This window comes from Peromyscus californicus, unplaced genomic scaffold, assembly GCF_007827085.1.
Source record: "Peromyscus californicus insignis strain IS unplaced genomic scaffold, ASM782708v3 Scaffold_19__1_contigs__length_69161282, whole genome shotgun sequence".
In the NCBI taxonomy this organism is placed as follows: domain Eukaryota; kingdom Metazoa; phylum Chordata; class Mammalia; order Rodentia; family Cricetidae; genus Peromyscus; species Peromyscus californicus.
In genome coordinates, this window is record NW_026294491.1 from 13,153,131 (window position 1) to 13,171,538 (window position 18,408).

The window sequence follows — 18,408 nt, forward strand, 5'->3', positions numbered from 1 at the left end:
CTATACCTGTATGGGGCATGGGAAGAGAGGAGGAAGTTATCTTAAGAGAGAAGGAAATAGAACGGGCAATAGAAAAACATACTATAAGGGAGGGAGAGGGCAAAAGACACAGAATGAGAGCAGAGGCAAGAGACTCTGGAGGAGCCTTGTGGTCACTGACAACTGATTATAATGTTGAAGCAGGAAATGACATGCTCTAATGTCTACTTTTCAGCAGTTGTGACTACATTTCAGATCCACCTGAGAATGCCAATTGTGAAACTCTAGGAATGAACTGGTAATGATTTGATTAAAAATCTGCTTTGGGTGGTGCATTTTCAGCTATGCAATACTGCTTAAGACTTAATGTTAACAGTGGTTCTGTTTCAGGAAACACCTATATTCCCCCACTAGACATACTCTCATATATAATTAGAGAGAGGGACACAAAGAGGATGTTTACCAGGAAGTAGACTGATAACTTGTGAGGTCCTGAAAGGCCAGAGTCTATGGAGGATGCTGTCAGGTGGGAGGCTGAGGAAAGAATGCATACCTCAGTTCAAGGTCAAGGACAATCAGCTGGCTAGAATGCCCTCCCATTTGAGGAAGCTCACGTTTTGTTCCTAATGTATTGAGCTGATTGGATGAGCACCACTTATATATAGAATGTGACCTGCTCTACCTTAAGCTGAGGTGGTATTGTGTTCCCCAAAATATTGTGCACTCTAATAAACTTTCTGGGGTCAGAGACAGAACAGCCACAATATTAAACATAGAGGATAGGCAGTGATAGCACACCCCTTTAATCCTAGCATTCCAGAGGCAGAAATCCATGTGTTCAAGGATACAGCCAAGCATGGTGACTCACGCCTTTAATCCCAGAAAGCGGAGGGGGGGGGGCTTTAATCCCAGGGAGTGAGGCAGAAAGCAGAAAGATATATAAGGTGTGAGGACCAGAAACTAGAAGCATTTGGCCTGGTTAAGCATTTGGCTGGTTAAGCTTTCAGGCTTCTAGCAGCAGTTCAGTTGAGACCCATTCTGGATGAGGAAACAAGACCAGCTGAGAAGTTGGCCAGGTGAGGTAGCTGTGGCTTGTTCTGGTTCTCTGATCTTCCAGTTCACCCCAATACCTGGCTCAGGTTTGATTTTATTAATAAGAACTTTTAAGATTCATGCTACATTAAGCCCATTGATTAAATGTTAATCTCACGTAAGTAAACACACATTGTAGTCAGATGTTGGACCAAACATTTGGTATGATTTGGCCAAATTCATATACAAAATTACCCATCCTGGCTTCTACCCCTCTAGTCAGAGAGGGAGCCATGATGACAGTTATATCAGTGGGAGGCTATTTCTTCAAAGTTATATTTTTGTTTGTGTTTTTCTGAGTCAAAGTATCATGTAGCCCAGGTTGGCCTGCAACTTTCACTGTAGCCCAGGATGGCCTTAACTCCTTATCCTCCTGCCTCCACCTCCTAAGTACTGTCAATGTTCATGGGCAGAAATCTAGGTCTAGTTCCCAAAGAACATAGCTGTGGCTTAGCTTCTCAATCATTATATCCCAGGTTCTTTAAAACTGTCAATAGAGTCTATGAAATTAAAATGTACTTCTAAGCACTCACTTTATGCTGCTCTGAGTTATTTGGTTTGTTTGAAAGTCTGGAGAAGTAATAATTAGAAGCATAGTTGCCTAAGTCAGCTCTAGACATTTGTAAAGATGTGAATCAAATTAAAACTCGTTATCCTAGTGACTGGAACTTAAGGGCTGAGGATTTCCAAATATATATATATATATATATATATATATATATATATATATATATATATATATATATATATATATATATATATATATATATATATATCTGTAGGAATGTGTGCCAAGGGTGGATGGGTGCCCAAGGAGGCCAGCTAAGGGCTTCAGATACTCTGGAGCTGGAATTACAGGCAGTTGTGTGTCACTCATCAGACATAGGTGCTGGGAACTGAAGTCATGTTCTGTGGAAGAATAGCAAGCACCCTCAACCCATGAACCATCTCTCCAGCCTCGTCCATATATATATATGTGTGTGTGTGTGTGTGTGTGTGTGTGTGTGTGTGTGTGTGTGTGTGTGTGTGTGAGAGAGAGAGAGAGAGAGAGAGAGAGAGAGAGAGAGAGAGAGAGAGAGAGAGAGAGAGAGAGATGTACATGATGTATGTGTGTACTCACATGTGCAGACCCATGTCTGAGCTTGTACAGGCCAGAGGTCCACGCCCAGTGTTTTCTTCAATAGTTTTTCATCATATTTTATTGAGATGGGACCTCTCATTTTCCTGGGGCTTACAGGTTCAGCTGTACTGGCTGTCCTACAAATTTCCAGGATCTGTCTCCATCCTCCCCTTCTGGGATATGGAATACACATACTCTCTACAACATCTAGCTTTTGATTTGGGGGATTATTCTCTGGACGCAGGTTCTCATTCTTCTTTAACAAGCATATTTATCCATTGAACCAACTCCTTGGGTCACCAATTAATTATATTTTATTTTTATTGAAGATTTATTTTCATATAATGTATTCTGATTATTATTCCCCTCTCCCAAATCCTCCTAGATCTTAATCATCTCCCAAGCAACCCAAATCCATATCCTTTTTTGCTCTCTCCCTATTAGAAAGCAAATAGGTATTGCAAAAGAAGAAGAAAAAGAAGAGGAAGACAAGGTAAAATAAAATCAAACACACCTGGATAGGACAAATGAAATAAATGTACAGAAAACAAAGAGCCAAGGAAAAAGCACCAGAAACACATATAGATGTAGAGATTGTATATATCCCATATTGGGAGGATAGAAATGGATCCTGGCATGCATAGAAATCCACTAAAAACACAAAATCAGAAACCATAATATATAAGGAAAACACCTATAGGGTAAGAAAAAGGAAAAAAAAAAAGACAAAACTCCAAAAATACCATCAAGTTGTTTTTGTATTGGCTAGCTACAGCTCGGTACAGGACATGGCCTGCAGAGTATTTGTATACCCAGTTGTTCTCTGTTAGAGAACACTCATTTTTCATTTGCACGTGGTTATCAGTGGGAGACAGCTTCTGGGTTAGGGTTGTGGCCTTAAAGTCCATGTGATATTTTGAATAAACACGGCACTCCTAGACCCATGTGTTATGCTTTAGTCATCAGAGAGCAGCAGTATTTGAGAAGACTTGGAAGGGTTAGGAGGTGTGACCCTATCGGAGAAAATGTGTCACTGTGAAAGGGCTTTGAGGTTTCAAAATCTCACACCAGGCCAAGTGCCAGTATCCCCGCCTAAAGATCAGGGTATATAATTCTCAGCCACTTCTATAGTACATGTCTGCCTGTGTGTCACCATGCTCCCTACCAGGATGACCATGGACTAAACCTCTGAAACTGTCAGCCATCCCCCAGTAAAATGTTTTCCTTTATAAGAGTTGCCTTAATCATGGTATCTCTTCACAGCACTAGAGCATTGACTAAGACAGTCTGTTTCCCCTTTCAGTGTTGGGACCCCATCAGGCCCACTCTGGCATAGGTCTTGTATACGTTGGCACAGTCTCTGTGAGTTCATATATGTGCACTGGTCCTACTGTTTAGAAGTGCTTGTTTCCCCGGTGTTCGCCATCCCTTCTGGCTCTTATGGTGTTCCCACTTTCTCTTCCACAGGGTTCTCTGAGCCCCAAGGGGAAGAAACTGATGGAAATATTCCATTTAGGATGAGTGTTCCAAAGTCTCTTACTCCCTGCACGCTGTCTGGCTGGGGGTGGGGGTGGGGTGCGGCAGGCTCTGTATTTGTTCCCATCTTCTACAGTGGGGAGATTCTCTGATGATGGCTGAGCAAGGCTATTGATCTATGAGTATAGCATAATGTCATTAGGAGTCATTATATTTCCACATTCTTTTAGCAGAACAGTAGTATTTGGTTTTTCTCTTAGGTCCCTGACCTATCTAGTCTCAGGTTCTTAGCCTTCTAAGGAGTGTTGGGGATAGGATCTGTCTCATGGAGTAGGTCTTAAATAGAGTCAGATATTGGCTGGTTTATCCCAAAAGATTTGTTCCGTTATTTCACTAGAACATCTCGCATGCCAATCACCATTGTAGATCAAAGGGTTTACAGCTGGGTTGGTGTTTACCTTTCTCCTTTGGTAGCATGCAGAGTACCTAACAGTAGCATAAACACTAGTCAGTAGGGGAGAAAGATCTAGAAACCAGCTTGATTTCTCCATGTTTAATGAGTTGTGTAGGTGTTGTCTTCAGCAATAGGGCCTTACTATCAGCATTTGGATAGCAACCAGTAGCCATGGCAATAGCCTGTCTGGTTTGGGGGGTTCCCATGGGACCTCTTTGGCCAATGACTTGATTAGATATAACTCATTCCTAGTAATAAAAGCTCCATTTGGTGATGAGAGATGTCCAGTTGGGTCTCTGTCTCCCCGTTAGTTGGTGCTTCCATTTAGATCACTTTCATACATGTTTATATTTTAGGACTATTCTACGGTATTAGATTTCCTCACTTCCCCTCAAATGATCCTTAGTTTTAGCTGTCCTACCTCCTCCCAGTTTGATCCTCTTATTCCAGTCTCCTCATTGATCAACAACTCTCTATTCTATTTCTCCTTCCAAGTTGATTGAATCTTTCTTGCAGTGCCTTACTCTATACCTAACATCTGTGATTATATGGACTGTACTCTGCTTATTGAAGACATAATAGCTAGCATCCAAATAGAAATGAATACAAAAATAACATATTTGTCTCTCTGAGTCTGAATTACTTCACTCAGGATATTTTTTTTCTAGCTCCATCCGTTTGCCTGCAGATTTCATTTTTTTAACTGAGTAATATGCCATTGTGTAAATGTACTACATTTTCTTTAACCATTAACCCATTGATGAACATTTAGTCTGTTTTCTGGCTATTATGACTGGAGTAGCAGTGAACATGGTTGAGCAAGTGTCTCTATAGGAGGATGTAGAGTCCCTTGAGTATATGCCCAAATGTAATATAGCTTTATCTTGAGATAGATCTATTATCAACTTCCTGAGGAACCGCCATACTGATTTACCTAGTATCTGTACAAGTTTGCATTCCTACCAGCAATGGATGGGTGTTCTCCTTACTCCATATCCTTGCCATCATGAGCTGTCATTTCTTTTATTGATCTTGGCCAAAGTGACTAGTGTAAGAAGAAATCTCAAAGTAGTTTTGATTTAGATTTCCCTGATAAGTAAGGATGTTGAACATATATTTATGTGCTTCTCAGCCATATAAGTTTCCTCTGATGAGAACCTTTGTTAGGATTTGTAGTCCATTTTTAAACTGAGTTGTATGTTTCTTAATGTCCAGGTTTCTTAATGTCTTAGTTCTTCATACATTATGGAAATTAGCCCTCTATCAGATTATCAGATGTATAGTTGGTAAAAATATTTTCCAATTTTGTATGCTGCCTTTTTGTCTGAGAGTTTATTGGTGAAATTATTAAGGCCACTCCACGTAGTTAAAAGGAGATTTATTTAATGGCGTAACTTACAAATTAAGGGATAGGTAGGTCGTCCCTTGTGTGACAGTTGCTGAAGTCTCAATGGGGGTTGGAACTTCCAGATCAAAGCTGGAATGGCTACCCACTACAAGAGTTGGTGTCCTTTGCCATGCAGAAACTTTTCAGTTTCATGAGATGCCATTGATTAATTTTTGGTCTTAGTGCTTGTGATAGTGGCATTCTCTTTTGAAAGTCCTTTATTTGCAAGTAAGTGTAAGACTATTTCTCATGTTCTTTTCTATCAGATTTAGTCTATCTGGCCTTATGTTGAGGTCTTTGATCCATTTGGAGTAGAATTTTGTGTAGGGTTACAAGTATGGATCTCTTTGCATTCTTCCACATGCAGTCATCTGGTTTGATTAGCACCAATTGTTGAAGATGTTGTCTTTTTCCCAGCGTGTATTTCTGGCTTCTTTATCAAAATTCAGGTGTCCATTGGTGTGGGGATTTGTGTCTGGGTCTTCCATTAGATTCCATTGATCAACTTGTCTGTTTTCATGCCAATATTGTGCTGTTTTATCACTATAGCTCTTTTTTTCCCATTTGAGATTAGGGATGGTGATACCTCCAGTATCTCTTTAATTAATCAGTATTTTTAAAGCTATCTTTTTTTTTGTATTTCCACATGAAGCTGAAAAGTGTCCTTACGAGATCTGTGAAGAACTGTTTTTTAATTTTTATGGGGATTGCATCAAATCTTTAGGTTGCTTTTGGTAGGAAGGTCATGTTTATTATGTTAATCCTATTGATCCTTGAGCATGGGAGATCTTTCTATCTCCTGATATCTTCTTCAGATTCTTTTTTCAGTGTCTAAAAGCTTTATTATTCAATTTTTCACTTACTTGGTTAGAGTTATCCAAGATATCTTATATATTTTGAGGCTACTATGAATGGTATTGTTTCCCTAAATTTTCTCTCAGTCCATTTTTTTTATTCATGAAGACTATTGATTATTATGAGCTATTTTTGTACTATGTTACTTTGCTGAAAGTGTTTATCAGTTATAGGTGTTTCCTAGGGGAAGTTTTAGGGTCACTTATGTATGAAATCACAACATCTGCAAATAAAGATATTTTTACTTTTTCCCTTCCTATTTGTATTCCCTTGGTCTCCTTCAGTTGTTTTATTGTTATAACTAAGGCTTCCAGTATTATATTGAATAGGCATGAAGAGAGTGGGCAACCTCACTTGTCATGTTCCTGATGTTAGTGGAAATACTTTGAGTTCCTCTCTACTTAGATTGATGTTGGCTGAGCCCACCAGTTTTTAATGCATATAATGTTTAGATGTTTCTGTATAACATGTATAATTACTAGCCTCTTCCTTTATCATTGAAGGAAAATGAAGGATCATTTTCTATTCATATGAAAAGACAGAATGTCCAATGATAAGGTCAGTGTAAATCCATGGAAACTCAAGGAGCACCTTCGTAAGCTGGGAACTCAGCAGGACAATTTGGAAAACTTTATTAAAATCCATTGTTTTTACATTTCTTTTCAGAAAAGAAAGAAAAGATCAGGCACTGAATGTTCTCCTGTTGACATTTGGAATGTGGCATGTTGATATATTTTTGGCTCAGGGCATTTATTACCTTGTGGCATTTTGCCTCAGCTGTTCCTCTGTACGAACAGATAATATACTGCATAATTAATTCAACACAAGCCTGCCAGTGCCACACCTGGCTGTTTAAAAAAATACAGAGCACAGGTACTCAATCCTTTTAAAGGACTAAAATCATACTGAAGTAATTAGAAATACCAAATCAGAATAAATTAGGTAGCATCAACACATACAACTTGCTTTTCAAAGGTGGAATTCAAATTAAATGTAGTCACACATTTGAAAATTAACCTAAATTACTTACTTCTTATCAGGAGTCATTGAAGGGACACCCTACCATGTGACATGGACAAGGAGAACTATAAGCAGTATTATTAAACTCTTTTCCAGGGAGTGTCAATCAAATGAACATCACATGTGACGGATATTCATATTCCCCCTGTTGTGTAGATGGTAAACTAAGATGTTTACAGGTACCAGGCTTATTTCCTACTACTGCTGAGAATTTCCATTCACACTGACTTATCAGTAAGTGTCCTCAACTGGCAAAAAAAATCTCTGTAATTTGTTTCAAAACCAAATTGGAAAACCATTAGAGAGCTTCAAAATACATGGCTAATAAAAGTTAAACATATCTAAGACAATTTACCCAACTTTTATCTCTTACTTTGATGTGTATTTCATAGATAAATATAGATCAAGAAGTCTTAGAAATTAATACTTGGAACTTTTTCTTTCCCAAGTAAAGATGTCCTTAATCTAGGCACTCAGAACATTGTTACTTTAATGTTACTTTAATTCTCTAGAATTCAGAAAACCAATTCCTTCTCAGAGTTTAACTGTTCTACCAAAAATTGCAATTTCTTATTGAGATGGAGATGTGATAGAGTGGACGGTGGTAAACAGCACAGATCCTGCACCTCTGAAGAACTGCTCTACAGCTGCATGCCTGGCACAGTCCTAACCACGTTTTTTAGTCTCTGTTATTTTTCCTCTCATTGATTAGTGGTTGCTTCTGCTACCTGAATCTAAGGCTTCTGATCATTTGTTTGACCTTTGGAGAAAATATAAAATATGTCACTTGGATGTGTCACTTATCAGTTGTTCTGTGATGTCTAATCTGCCATTGTTTCTTCTTCAAGCAAGTGCACAAGAACTCAAAAAGCTCCATGGGAAACACACTGCCCAGAATTGTCCTAAAGCCTGAGCAGTGAGTCAATTCTAACATTGGAGACATTATTGAAATGGAAAGGGGGCATGATGAGCAGTATGCTGAGACACCTGGGGCTTGCTATGGCAACCAGGCAAAATGCTTACTTTACAGGGACTGTTAGGCTCCTGCTTAAAGAGCACCTTGACTGGAAAGTGGACAGGCAAATTGGTGCTCACCATTGTATTCTCACTTTAAAAGACTTAAAGTGAATTACAATCTACAAATAACTATGGCTGTTTTTTATAATCTATGATTATATTCAATTGATGTGTACACATATGCATATAAACTCTTTACATGTGCTTGTCTGTGATAGGACGGAGAGGGTAGGAACTGTTATTATTTATTTAGTGTGTTTTTGCGTATGGTGTATATGTCTTAACATCTTAGTTAATTAATTTAAAATAAAATTTACTCAACATCTATTAGGTGAGGTCACTGGATTCAAGCTGGAATATAATAAAAAATAAAACCCTCACTTTTTACTGAAAAAGAAATAGGTAAAGGAGTGCTATGTAACACTTATAGTGGGGATATGCCGACAAACATAATTTTACATTTTTCAAAATGAACCTTGAATAGCAAATATAAGCTTAATGTATGGAATATAAAAGACAAGGATGGGTGGAGAAGTGCAGGACAAAACCAAAATCATGTGTTTGTAGCTGAGGTGTTTCTGACCTAGGGGAGATGAGTTAAAGAAAAGGACAAGATACAGCATTACTTTGAATGAAATGCTGAAAAGCTTGGTGACTTACATGATATGCCCTGTTAAACATCAATAATATTTTATGCTAAACAGCCAAGTATCAGAATAGAACTGTATCTTGAAAACTAACTTTGATTTTGTGAGGGTGACTAGAAGCAGAAGGGATGGAAGGCTGTGGCTTCAGAATTAACAAAATACCCCGAAGTGAATGTGTTGGCCTTGGGAATTGAGGAGATCAAGCGTATTTGAGCATACAGTTAACAGGTAAAATGACAGTGGGTGTGCAGCACATCACAGTTAGTCATGAAGGGCAGTAGGGCATCTGTGCAGAGGTAGGCAGTAACTACAGAACACTAATAAACCAAAGTTTGGAACCTGGGATAGAGCCAGAGACAGAGATGTAGTCATAGCCTATTTAAAGAAAACCAGAACTCACTGATGTGGTGTTGCTTAATTCAGTCTTACCAAAAACTGTATTAAGGCAAAAATAAAAAATAAAAACAGAGAAATCTAGATATCCCTATATTTAAGAATAAGAAAAAATACAGCGTTTTCCCCAAATGAATAAAACCCATCAAATATCTAAGATGATGAACTCAAGGCCCTTGAGGGAAAGAAGAGTGAAAGAGACACAGATGTTTGAGCTCCCAGACTGTAGACTGTTTATATAGAGTGTGGTCTGGGGAGACATTATAAATGTGAAGATCTCTGGAAACCCCATCATTCTGATATTGGACAGAGCAGCTCTGAAGAAGAAGACAATATACACAAACTGAAGGAATTGATTTGGACAGAGCTCTTTGACAAAGACTTTAATGGGGACATATGCAGCTGGGTGTTATGAGGATCTGTCGAGGGCTTTACACAGGGGGCGGAACATTTTTCCTTACCTGGTAGGTAGCTAATTCTCTCACACTGAAAAGCATTGGCACAACAGTCAAAGATGACATGTACAGGAATACAGATACTATGTCAGCGAGTCAGAGAATCTATTCAGGGATAAATTACTCAAAAAAAAAAAAAACCCCACTGTCAATTAACTAAAAAACACATATATACTACTGCTTGGTTTTGAACAAATGAGTTAAACTTTATTGTATCTTGGACCATGTTTCATTTAGAATACCAAAGAATAAAGGGACAGATTAAAAAACACAGAAATTTGAATGTGAAATGTAAAAGCAAACTGCAGCTTGACCAATTACGCTACAGAATGGATTCAAGTAATGAGCAATGAATTCTAAATTCTCAGTTATAGAGATTTTTTCTATGCTAATAAAAGACCAACTTTATGGGCAAAACAATAGCTTTAAAAGGGTGATAAAGGAAGAGTAAATTTATAAAAAAATATTTTGTCAAGATCTTCCTCATCTCATTTGGCCAGGTTAAGTCATTAGCACAGAGTCTCATATATATTAGGGCTCAGTAGACATTTATAAAATTAATAATAAATACCTGGCATAGAACTACCAATGACTTTAGGATCTATATGATACCATACATACATAGTAATATGTTCAGTACTAAACAACACTAATGTTAGTGTCCATAAAGACATTACTTTCTGTTGAAGACAGTTTTCTCTAGTAGAAAACATGATCTACATTCATAAACATGTTTATCTCTAAATATATACCCACTTAAAATTTAATAGGAAGCATAGACTGATTTTTTACATATATACCAGTTCATGAGTGAAGCACACTAAGTTAGCGTACACTAGACCACCTTCTAAAAGGTTTTATTTTTAAGCTGATAAATTCTGTGTGTACTGTAGTAGAATTCAGAATATCACTGAGATAATTCTTGGAAAATTTCCCAACAACACAGTGGGGGAGTTCTGAAAGGACTTTTGGAATCCAAGGAATTAGTTTGAGAGTCAGACAGTATGTAATTAGAGTCAACATGTGCGGTTTGGCTGACATCAATGGTGATTTTCCTCACTCAGAAAGTCAAGATCTTATTTATTGAAATTTCCCCAAATTTTGCTGGGATATGCAAGGAAAAATAAAGATTTAAAGATATAAAGGAAGGGGGTAGTGAAAAGACAGACATACACAAAGCAATTTGAATGTGAAATTTAAAAATGAACCCCAGTTTTGACGTGTGATTTAGAGTGGATTCGAGTAATGATGTGGAAGAACACAGGAACCCCTAAAAATTTCCCTTCTCATATGGTCTTCTTAGAGCAGAATTTGGACAGTCCCCCAGCAACATTTGTCTACAGCTAAACCCAGTAGAGGTTTGACTCTGGCAGAAACGACACTGCAAACGTCCGAGCTACTTCACAGACATTTATGCCTACTTCTCTAATAAGGCTATTTTTCAGCTCACTGTCTTGCCTTGGGCAAGCACCATCAGAATTAACCTGCTAGCAACCCGAGTTAGCCATCCCAAATAATGGTTCCAGTGCCACAGGCAGAAATATTGAGACGCTTCTTCAAACCTCATAAAATAAAATCATAGCTTTATAGAAAGTTTAAATGATTATAGTTTGAAGGCCTTGAATCTAGAAATAAACACACTGCATATTTATTTTCCTGGATGGCAGTACAAATCATCTCCAATGAGTAACTATCAATTTACATCGTTATGGGTGTAAAAAAATAACTTTTCTTTGTTTCTCAGAGCATTAAGGAATGAATCAGTCTCTTACAATGATGAAGTATGGGGCTGGAGAAATGAAGCAGAGGTTAAGAGCACTTACTACTCTTGTAGAGGACTTGCCTTCAGTTCCCAGAACCCTTATCTTTGCCTCACAACTACCTATAGCTCCAGTTCTGGGAGATCCAGGGCCCTCTTTTGAATGCTACAAGCACAGGCACATATATGCAGGCACTCATGTATACACAGAAAATAAAAATTGAAATTAAAATATGAAGTATAATGACCGATTATCCTTGAATTTTTATGTAGCGTTAATTCATAAAGCATAATTTTAAGAGCTACTTAAAGGATGCCTTCTCATGTGTTTATTTTATTTGTTTGAACATCTCCTTTTATACCAGAAAGCATCTGCCATGCCCAGAATCCCTGATGTTTCTGTTTAAATTGTCCTTCAAGGGGGTTAATGTATCAGAGATTTCTTGACCAGACATCAGTTCTCTCCTTGTATAACAGCAGTATATTCAGAGCAAAGGAAAAGATTAGCCCATTGAAAACACAATAACTTTATTTACACAAGGCTGATTAGCCTTTTGCCCTTCAAAATTAGTAAAATTTTGCTATTGTCTGTGGCCATAAACTAGGTCAATGAACCTGATCTCAGAATTAGTATATATAATAACAACAAAATTAGCATCATATAATAAGCATCACATATAATAAACATCTTCATATAATAAGCATCACAACATTAATGCTTCATGTGTTTGTTGTTCATGTAGGTCAATGCATCAGTGGTCATTTGTACTTTAGACTAAGCTCTCACACATTTAAGATGTACTATGAGTAACATCTCCAGATGTAACACTGGATGAAAACACTTTGAATTGAATAAAATCTCAGCAATTATTGCAGATTTAAGAGAAAATATTTCTGCTGTATTAGCTAAATACTCATAAAAGAACAAGAAACCCCAAACTTTTGTTTTCACATATATTGAGAAAAACTTTCAAGATTTTCTAACAAATTATAACATTGGAAATTATGTTGAGAACCCAGAGAGTTGGACAAATAACAGAAAATTCAGGGAGATGACTCCTGGGAATTTAATTTCCATGAAACAACACGTGTACATGCATGGGCACGCACGTACGCATGCACATGGACACACACACACATATTTGAGAGGAAAAAATCTACTTTGACCTTAGCTAGATGCCTTTTTGTATTACAATTAGTTATTATTTTCTTAGCTTTTATTAATGTATATTTGTTATATAAAATGGTGGGCTTCTTTCTGACATTTTCATGGATGCATATCATGAACTTTGATCATATTCACCCCCAGATGTCTTTTTCTGACTCCTCACATTTCCTGCTGAATTCTTTCCTCTTTTCAAACAGTCCTACTTTGATATGTCATCATATCATCTATTACACATTCATAGATCCATCTAACAATTAATCATTCATCTGTCAACTTACTTGCCCATCCATCCATCCATCCATCCATCCATCCATCCATCCATCCATCCTCCCACTCATCAACCCACCCATCCATCCACCCATCCATGTAGGTTTTGCACATGAGAAACAACATGCAGTCCTTGTCCTTCTGAGTGTTTAGTGTCATTTTCAGGAGCATGCCTGCCTTAAATTCTTGACTCTTGGGTATGTGTATCTGGCACTCAGAATGTTCCAGAGCACGACTTTCAAATGCCAGGAACATATAGCTCTGCTGACATGTTTTAAAACTCAGAATTAAGTGTAGAAAATACTAATTCATGTTTTACTTTCCTGCTTCTTTAAAACATATCTTCAAGGGGTGAACATGTATATTCAGGATCTGTTAGCTCCTACTTCCAGATAGCCTAGCAGTATCTCCAACATTTCTGAATGTGTTAGCAACTGGACACTGTTCTAATTTATTGGTGAAAACACATTTAAAAACCAGCGTCAGAGAGTTTGTGGCTCCTAGGACTTTCTTTCTACTTTGCAAAGGATGAAATTACACATTGTGATGCTATCTACATAGTATATGAAAATAGTGTTATATAAAACCATCACTTCAGTTCTTCGCTAGTAAATTTTGCGATTATCAACCAAACTGTCTGCAAAGCATTTTGATAGAATTCTGAGGGGTTTAAAGATACAAATGGAGGAGAAAAGATCAGAGTGTACTTACCGGAGTCCTCAGTTCTGGAATGGCAGCTTGGTAGGTGAGGGGACGGCAGTCACGGGTGTTTGGCACAAGAACACAGGGCAGAAACATTGGTCCCAGGTCATCTCCATCTAGAATGTCCACCGTGAGGGTGGTAGTGGTTGTTCGCCTCTCATTCAGATTTTGTGCACGGTCCTGATGGGTGTAAAACAAACAAACAAACAAACAAGTAAACAACTGGAAGATGTAAATTATCAGGTACAATTTAGATTTATTAATTCTTTATTTCTCTTTAAATGAATGGTCAGTAACCTATTTAAGCCAAGTTTGATGTGGGGAAGTGGAAGGTGAACAGTTGTACGAAAACCTAGTTTTTTTTTTCTTTTTTTGTTTTTCAAGACAGGGTTTCTCCGTGTAGCTTTGTGCCTTTCTTGGAACTCACTTGGTAGCCCACGCTGGAATCAAACTCATAGACATCCGCCTGGCTCTGCCTCCCGAGGGCTGGGATTAAAGGCGTGTGCCGCTGCCCGGTGAAAAACCTAGTTTCTTAAAAGTACGTCTATAGTGGTATTTGCACTGCCCATGACCTTGGGCCATAAAGCCCGAAGGAGGTGCTTCTTGCTGTTGTGACCTCTTAAAAGGAAAGGGGGAGTGGTCAGAAGGCCCCTTCTTCCTGTTTCCTGTTTCCTGATGTGATCGAACTGCAAGGTGGATTCGCTCCTGGCCAGATCAGAGGATGACTTCAGCTATCTATTCAGTTTTGAATTGGTGAGTGTATTTCCTTAATTTATCCTAATAAATTTCCCTAATGCTCCTGAAGCAGACTCCCGTGGATTTCTTGCATTATACATCAGCACCACTAGTGTGACAGTTTAGAACTTATCATTGTATTGGAAAAAAATGACATGATTTTGTTAGGGGTTTCCTGTCTACTTGGGAGTTAGCTTCATTGAGTCACCCTTGAGACAGTGTGTAGAAAGAAGTCTAAGGTTGAATGAAGACTCTACTCTGGAAGCCTACAATCTGACAATGAATGTAAAAACTTGCCATCAGAGATGAACCAGGAGAAATAAAGCAATACACACCTATCGGGGCAAGAGTTGTGATTGGCAGTAATGTTTTCAATACATCTTTAAACATTTGAAGCAGATTTAAACTTAACTTGGCTTTTTAAATTGGTAGGACATGGATTTTCCAGAATATGCCACTTAAATTGAAAATCTTGCAGACAATTTACTGACTATAATTTTTGTGATTGTGGAGAGAGGGCATGGTATAAAAAGACCAAAAGTTGGAATTATTTTGAGATATCTTTAGTCATTGTCTCCTCCTCCTCCTCCTCCTCCTCCTCCTCCTCCTCCTCCTCCTTCTTCTTCTTCTTCTTCTTCTCTTCCTCCTTCTCCTCCTCCTCCTCCTCCTCCTCCTCCTCCTCCTCCTCCTTCTTCTTCTTCCCTTTACTCCTCCTCCTCCTCCTCCTCCTCTTTTTCTCCCTCCCTCCTCCCCACCTCCTTCTTTTTGTTTGTATTTTGATGCAGGGTTCTCTGTGTTGTGGCCCTGGATGCCCTGGAACTTGATTTTTAGACCAGAATGGCCTTGAGCTCACAGAAATCCAGTTGCCTCTGCCTCCGGAGTGCTGGGATTAAAGGTGTGCACCACCATGCCCTGCTTCATTAGTCTTCTTAAAACTAACTTATTAATGTCTGATTCTGACCTAAAATCTTTGTTACTATGACATAAAACTTTTGGAATAGATTAACAGTAGATTACTTGCTTCCACCTACCCCAAAGCTAAAATGGTATCAGATACAATATGAGGCCTATAGCAGAGATCCTGCACTTGACTGCAGCCTACTACTCCCTGGATCTCCCCATTGATATGCTTGATTTTATATCATTCTGTTGTGACTATAAAAGTCCATGTGACCTTCCCTACAGTGGATTATGTCATCAGAGAAGCCTGAATGACTGCTTCCAGGTCACAATCTGCCTTTCATATTTAGCTCAGAATAAATTATATCCTGTTTCTTTGTTACAAGAGCTGTGCTTTGTACATCACTGGGAATAACTCAGACTACCCATATATCCCACGTCAGCATCTTTGTTTTACTAACTTGTTATATTAGTATAAAAACTTGGCTATAAAGAAGCATCTTGGGTGGTTTGGGGTTTGCTCAGCAAGCCTGAACTTCATGGGCATGTGTCTCTGCCTTTAGACCTCTGATCTACTTAAACCTTGTAAAATCCAGATGGCCTAAAATAAAGGTCTATTTTTCCTCTTCCTAGAACACTTACTCCAGGAGCCTTGCAATTTCAGTTCCTTCTCTGCTCCCGTGAGATGTAAGTCTTTTCTATATCTCTCTAGCATAAGCTTGCTCCTTTCCAATGGCCCAGAAAACATTCCCTTGTAATATTATGCTTAAGGAATTTGGGTTTTCTACTCATTATCCATGGGAGGATAGGAATAGAACCTTCTAAAAGACTTGGTCTGAATTCTAAAATTTCTTATTGTCATATGCATAGAAGAGTTTATTTTTCCCATGAAAAGGACCATTATTAAGTATATGCTTTCCAACTTCCTGCCTCAACCCCCAACACACATGCCAACCACCCTCTAGCCCTTGTGATATGGACTTTTTTCTTTTTTGCTTTAACAGTATCCTTTAATAGACCATCCTGAACCTATTTAATTTTGCTTTGAAAATTCATTGCTACTAACCAATATCCAAGTTTATTTTCCCCCAGTGGCTACTTAATGTCTTTTTTCTGTTAATATATCCACAAGAACATTCTGCATTTAGTCATAATGTCTCTTGACAACTTCTCAGGTTTTTGTTGATCTTGGCAGTATTCAGGACTAAGGTCATATATTTTGCACAATGTCTTTAAATGTAAGTTATGGGATTTGGGAAGGAAGACTGCAGAGGTAAAGTCACCCTTTCGTCACAGTATGTCAAGGTTGTATTTATTAATAAGACTATAATTTTCACTACATAGTAAATGTTGTATTTGTCAGGTTTCTTTCTCACATAAGGAATGGGAAATGACTTCATTAGAAAGCTACTGTTTATCTAAAGAATGTTTGTTGAGGGCATACAAGGAAGAAATTTTAGATGAATCAGTTCCTCCTGAGGTATCCAATGAGGATGGTGGTGGTGGCATCACCACCCTTGGGAGCTATCCTGGAGAGCCACTTCTGTGTGCTCTATTCCCACATCAGTACCTGGCCAGCTGGCAGTGTGGCACAAGTTACAGGGAAAACAGCACTGTCAACTGTGAGTGACAGAAAGAAAGAAAATTCTCTGCATACATTTGATCTAATTTCAGTAGGTTTGTTTCACTCACTGAAAGGAGAGGATGCAACACAGGAGCTAAAAAGAAAAGCTCTTTCATTATATGTCCTAATTTACACTTTTGACTTCTCTTTTCCTCCTTAAAAACAAGGTGTCTTCACATTTTATTTTAAAATGGGATATTTCATTAACTGAGAGGACTGTAATTACTATTGACAGAAATAGCACTTTAAAGCATTTTCTGAGTTTAACGACTACTCTATAACCTGAATCATGTGTCATCCAAATTTGCATGAGACAGTTCTCATCACAGTGATGCTGAATAACTGGCTGATCAAGGATAACTGCTGTCACAGGATGGACTCTGGCCCTGTGGGAACAGAAAGCTCACACAAATAGGAACTAGAGATCTCCTAGTCCACATGAAGACGAAGGGAAGGCAATGTGAATGCATAACAAGAAAACAGCCATCTTTAATAAGGAAAGAGCTTTCCCCACCCCTGAAACAAGCCCTGGCCAATTTTGATCTAGAGTTTTAGACTCCAAACTACTAATAAAATAAATTTCTATTGTACAAGGTATCCATTCTGTGGTGTTTGTTATTGAAGCCAAGATGGCTAACATAACTGATTAATTTATGTTTCCTCAACTTGTATTGTTATTTTCTATATCATATCTACTTCCTAACACTATGTATTTGTTAACATTAACATGACTCAGAAAAGCACGATACCCTTGAGAGTGATGCGGGTGTATCTGACATATGTTGGGCTATAGCTCAGAGGAGTGGGATACAGGAAAATCATCTACTACCAAAGCCATGGTAGGCCTACATTCTCTGGGTTCTTTTCTCATGAATTCAAAGAATGAAATTCAGTGACCAAGGATGAGTGAGTCTTAAAAGAAAACTTTATTATAGAGTTATAGGTAAGAGCTTAAGTGAAAGACAACTGAGCCCTTGTCAGTAGAAGTGGGTACCCAGAAATGGGAAACCACTGAGTTGTTTGAAGAGTTTCATGGGACTTGAGGCAGAAACTGGGATGAAGTATGGAACAGGGAAGCAGGTGACCTGGTTCATTCAGTCTGCCCATCCATGAGGTATCCCAGTGCCTGTCAGTTTCTATCATGTCTTCACATGTAGCTTCTGGTCAGAGGTGTTGATTTAGGGGAAGTTATGGCATAAATCAGACCCTTCTTACAGCATTTCTACCTTTTGATCCTGACAGTAGCATTTCTAGCTTTTGACCCTGACAGAGCTGCTGACAGAACCAAGGACCTTTCTGACTGCTAACAAAGGACCAGAGTCAAAACTATTTGCTTTTTGCATTCCTGACCTGAAACT

At 38.3% G+C, this 18,408-nt stretch overlaps 1 protein-coding gene across 11 annotated transcripts in view; it reads right to left on the reverse strand.

Annotated features, from left to right (window-relative positions):
* Positions 1 to 18,408, reverse strand: part of Pcdh15 (protocadherin related 15) — a 1,435,070-nt gene that overhangs the window by 377,557 nt on the left and 1,039,105 nt on the right. For all 11 annotated transcript variants that reach the window (XR_008219809.1, XR_008219808.1, XM_052744717.1 and 8 more), the window contains one exon: positions 13,801 to 13,971. Coding sequence is in view for 9 of the 11 variants with exons in the window: in XM_052744717.1 (XP_052600677.1) it covers positions 13,801 to 13,971 (171 nt within the window). In the remaining 2 variants the exon portion in view is untranslated. The remainder of the gene's footprint in view (positions 1 to 13,800; positions 13,972 to 18,408) is intronic.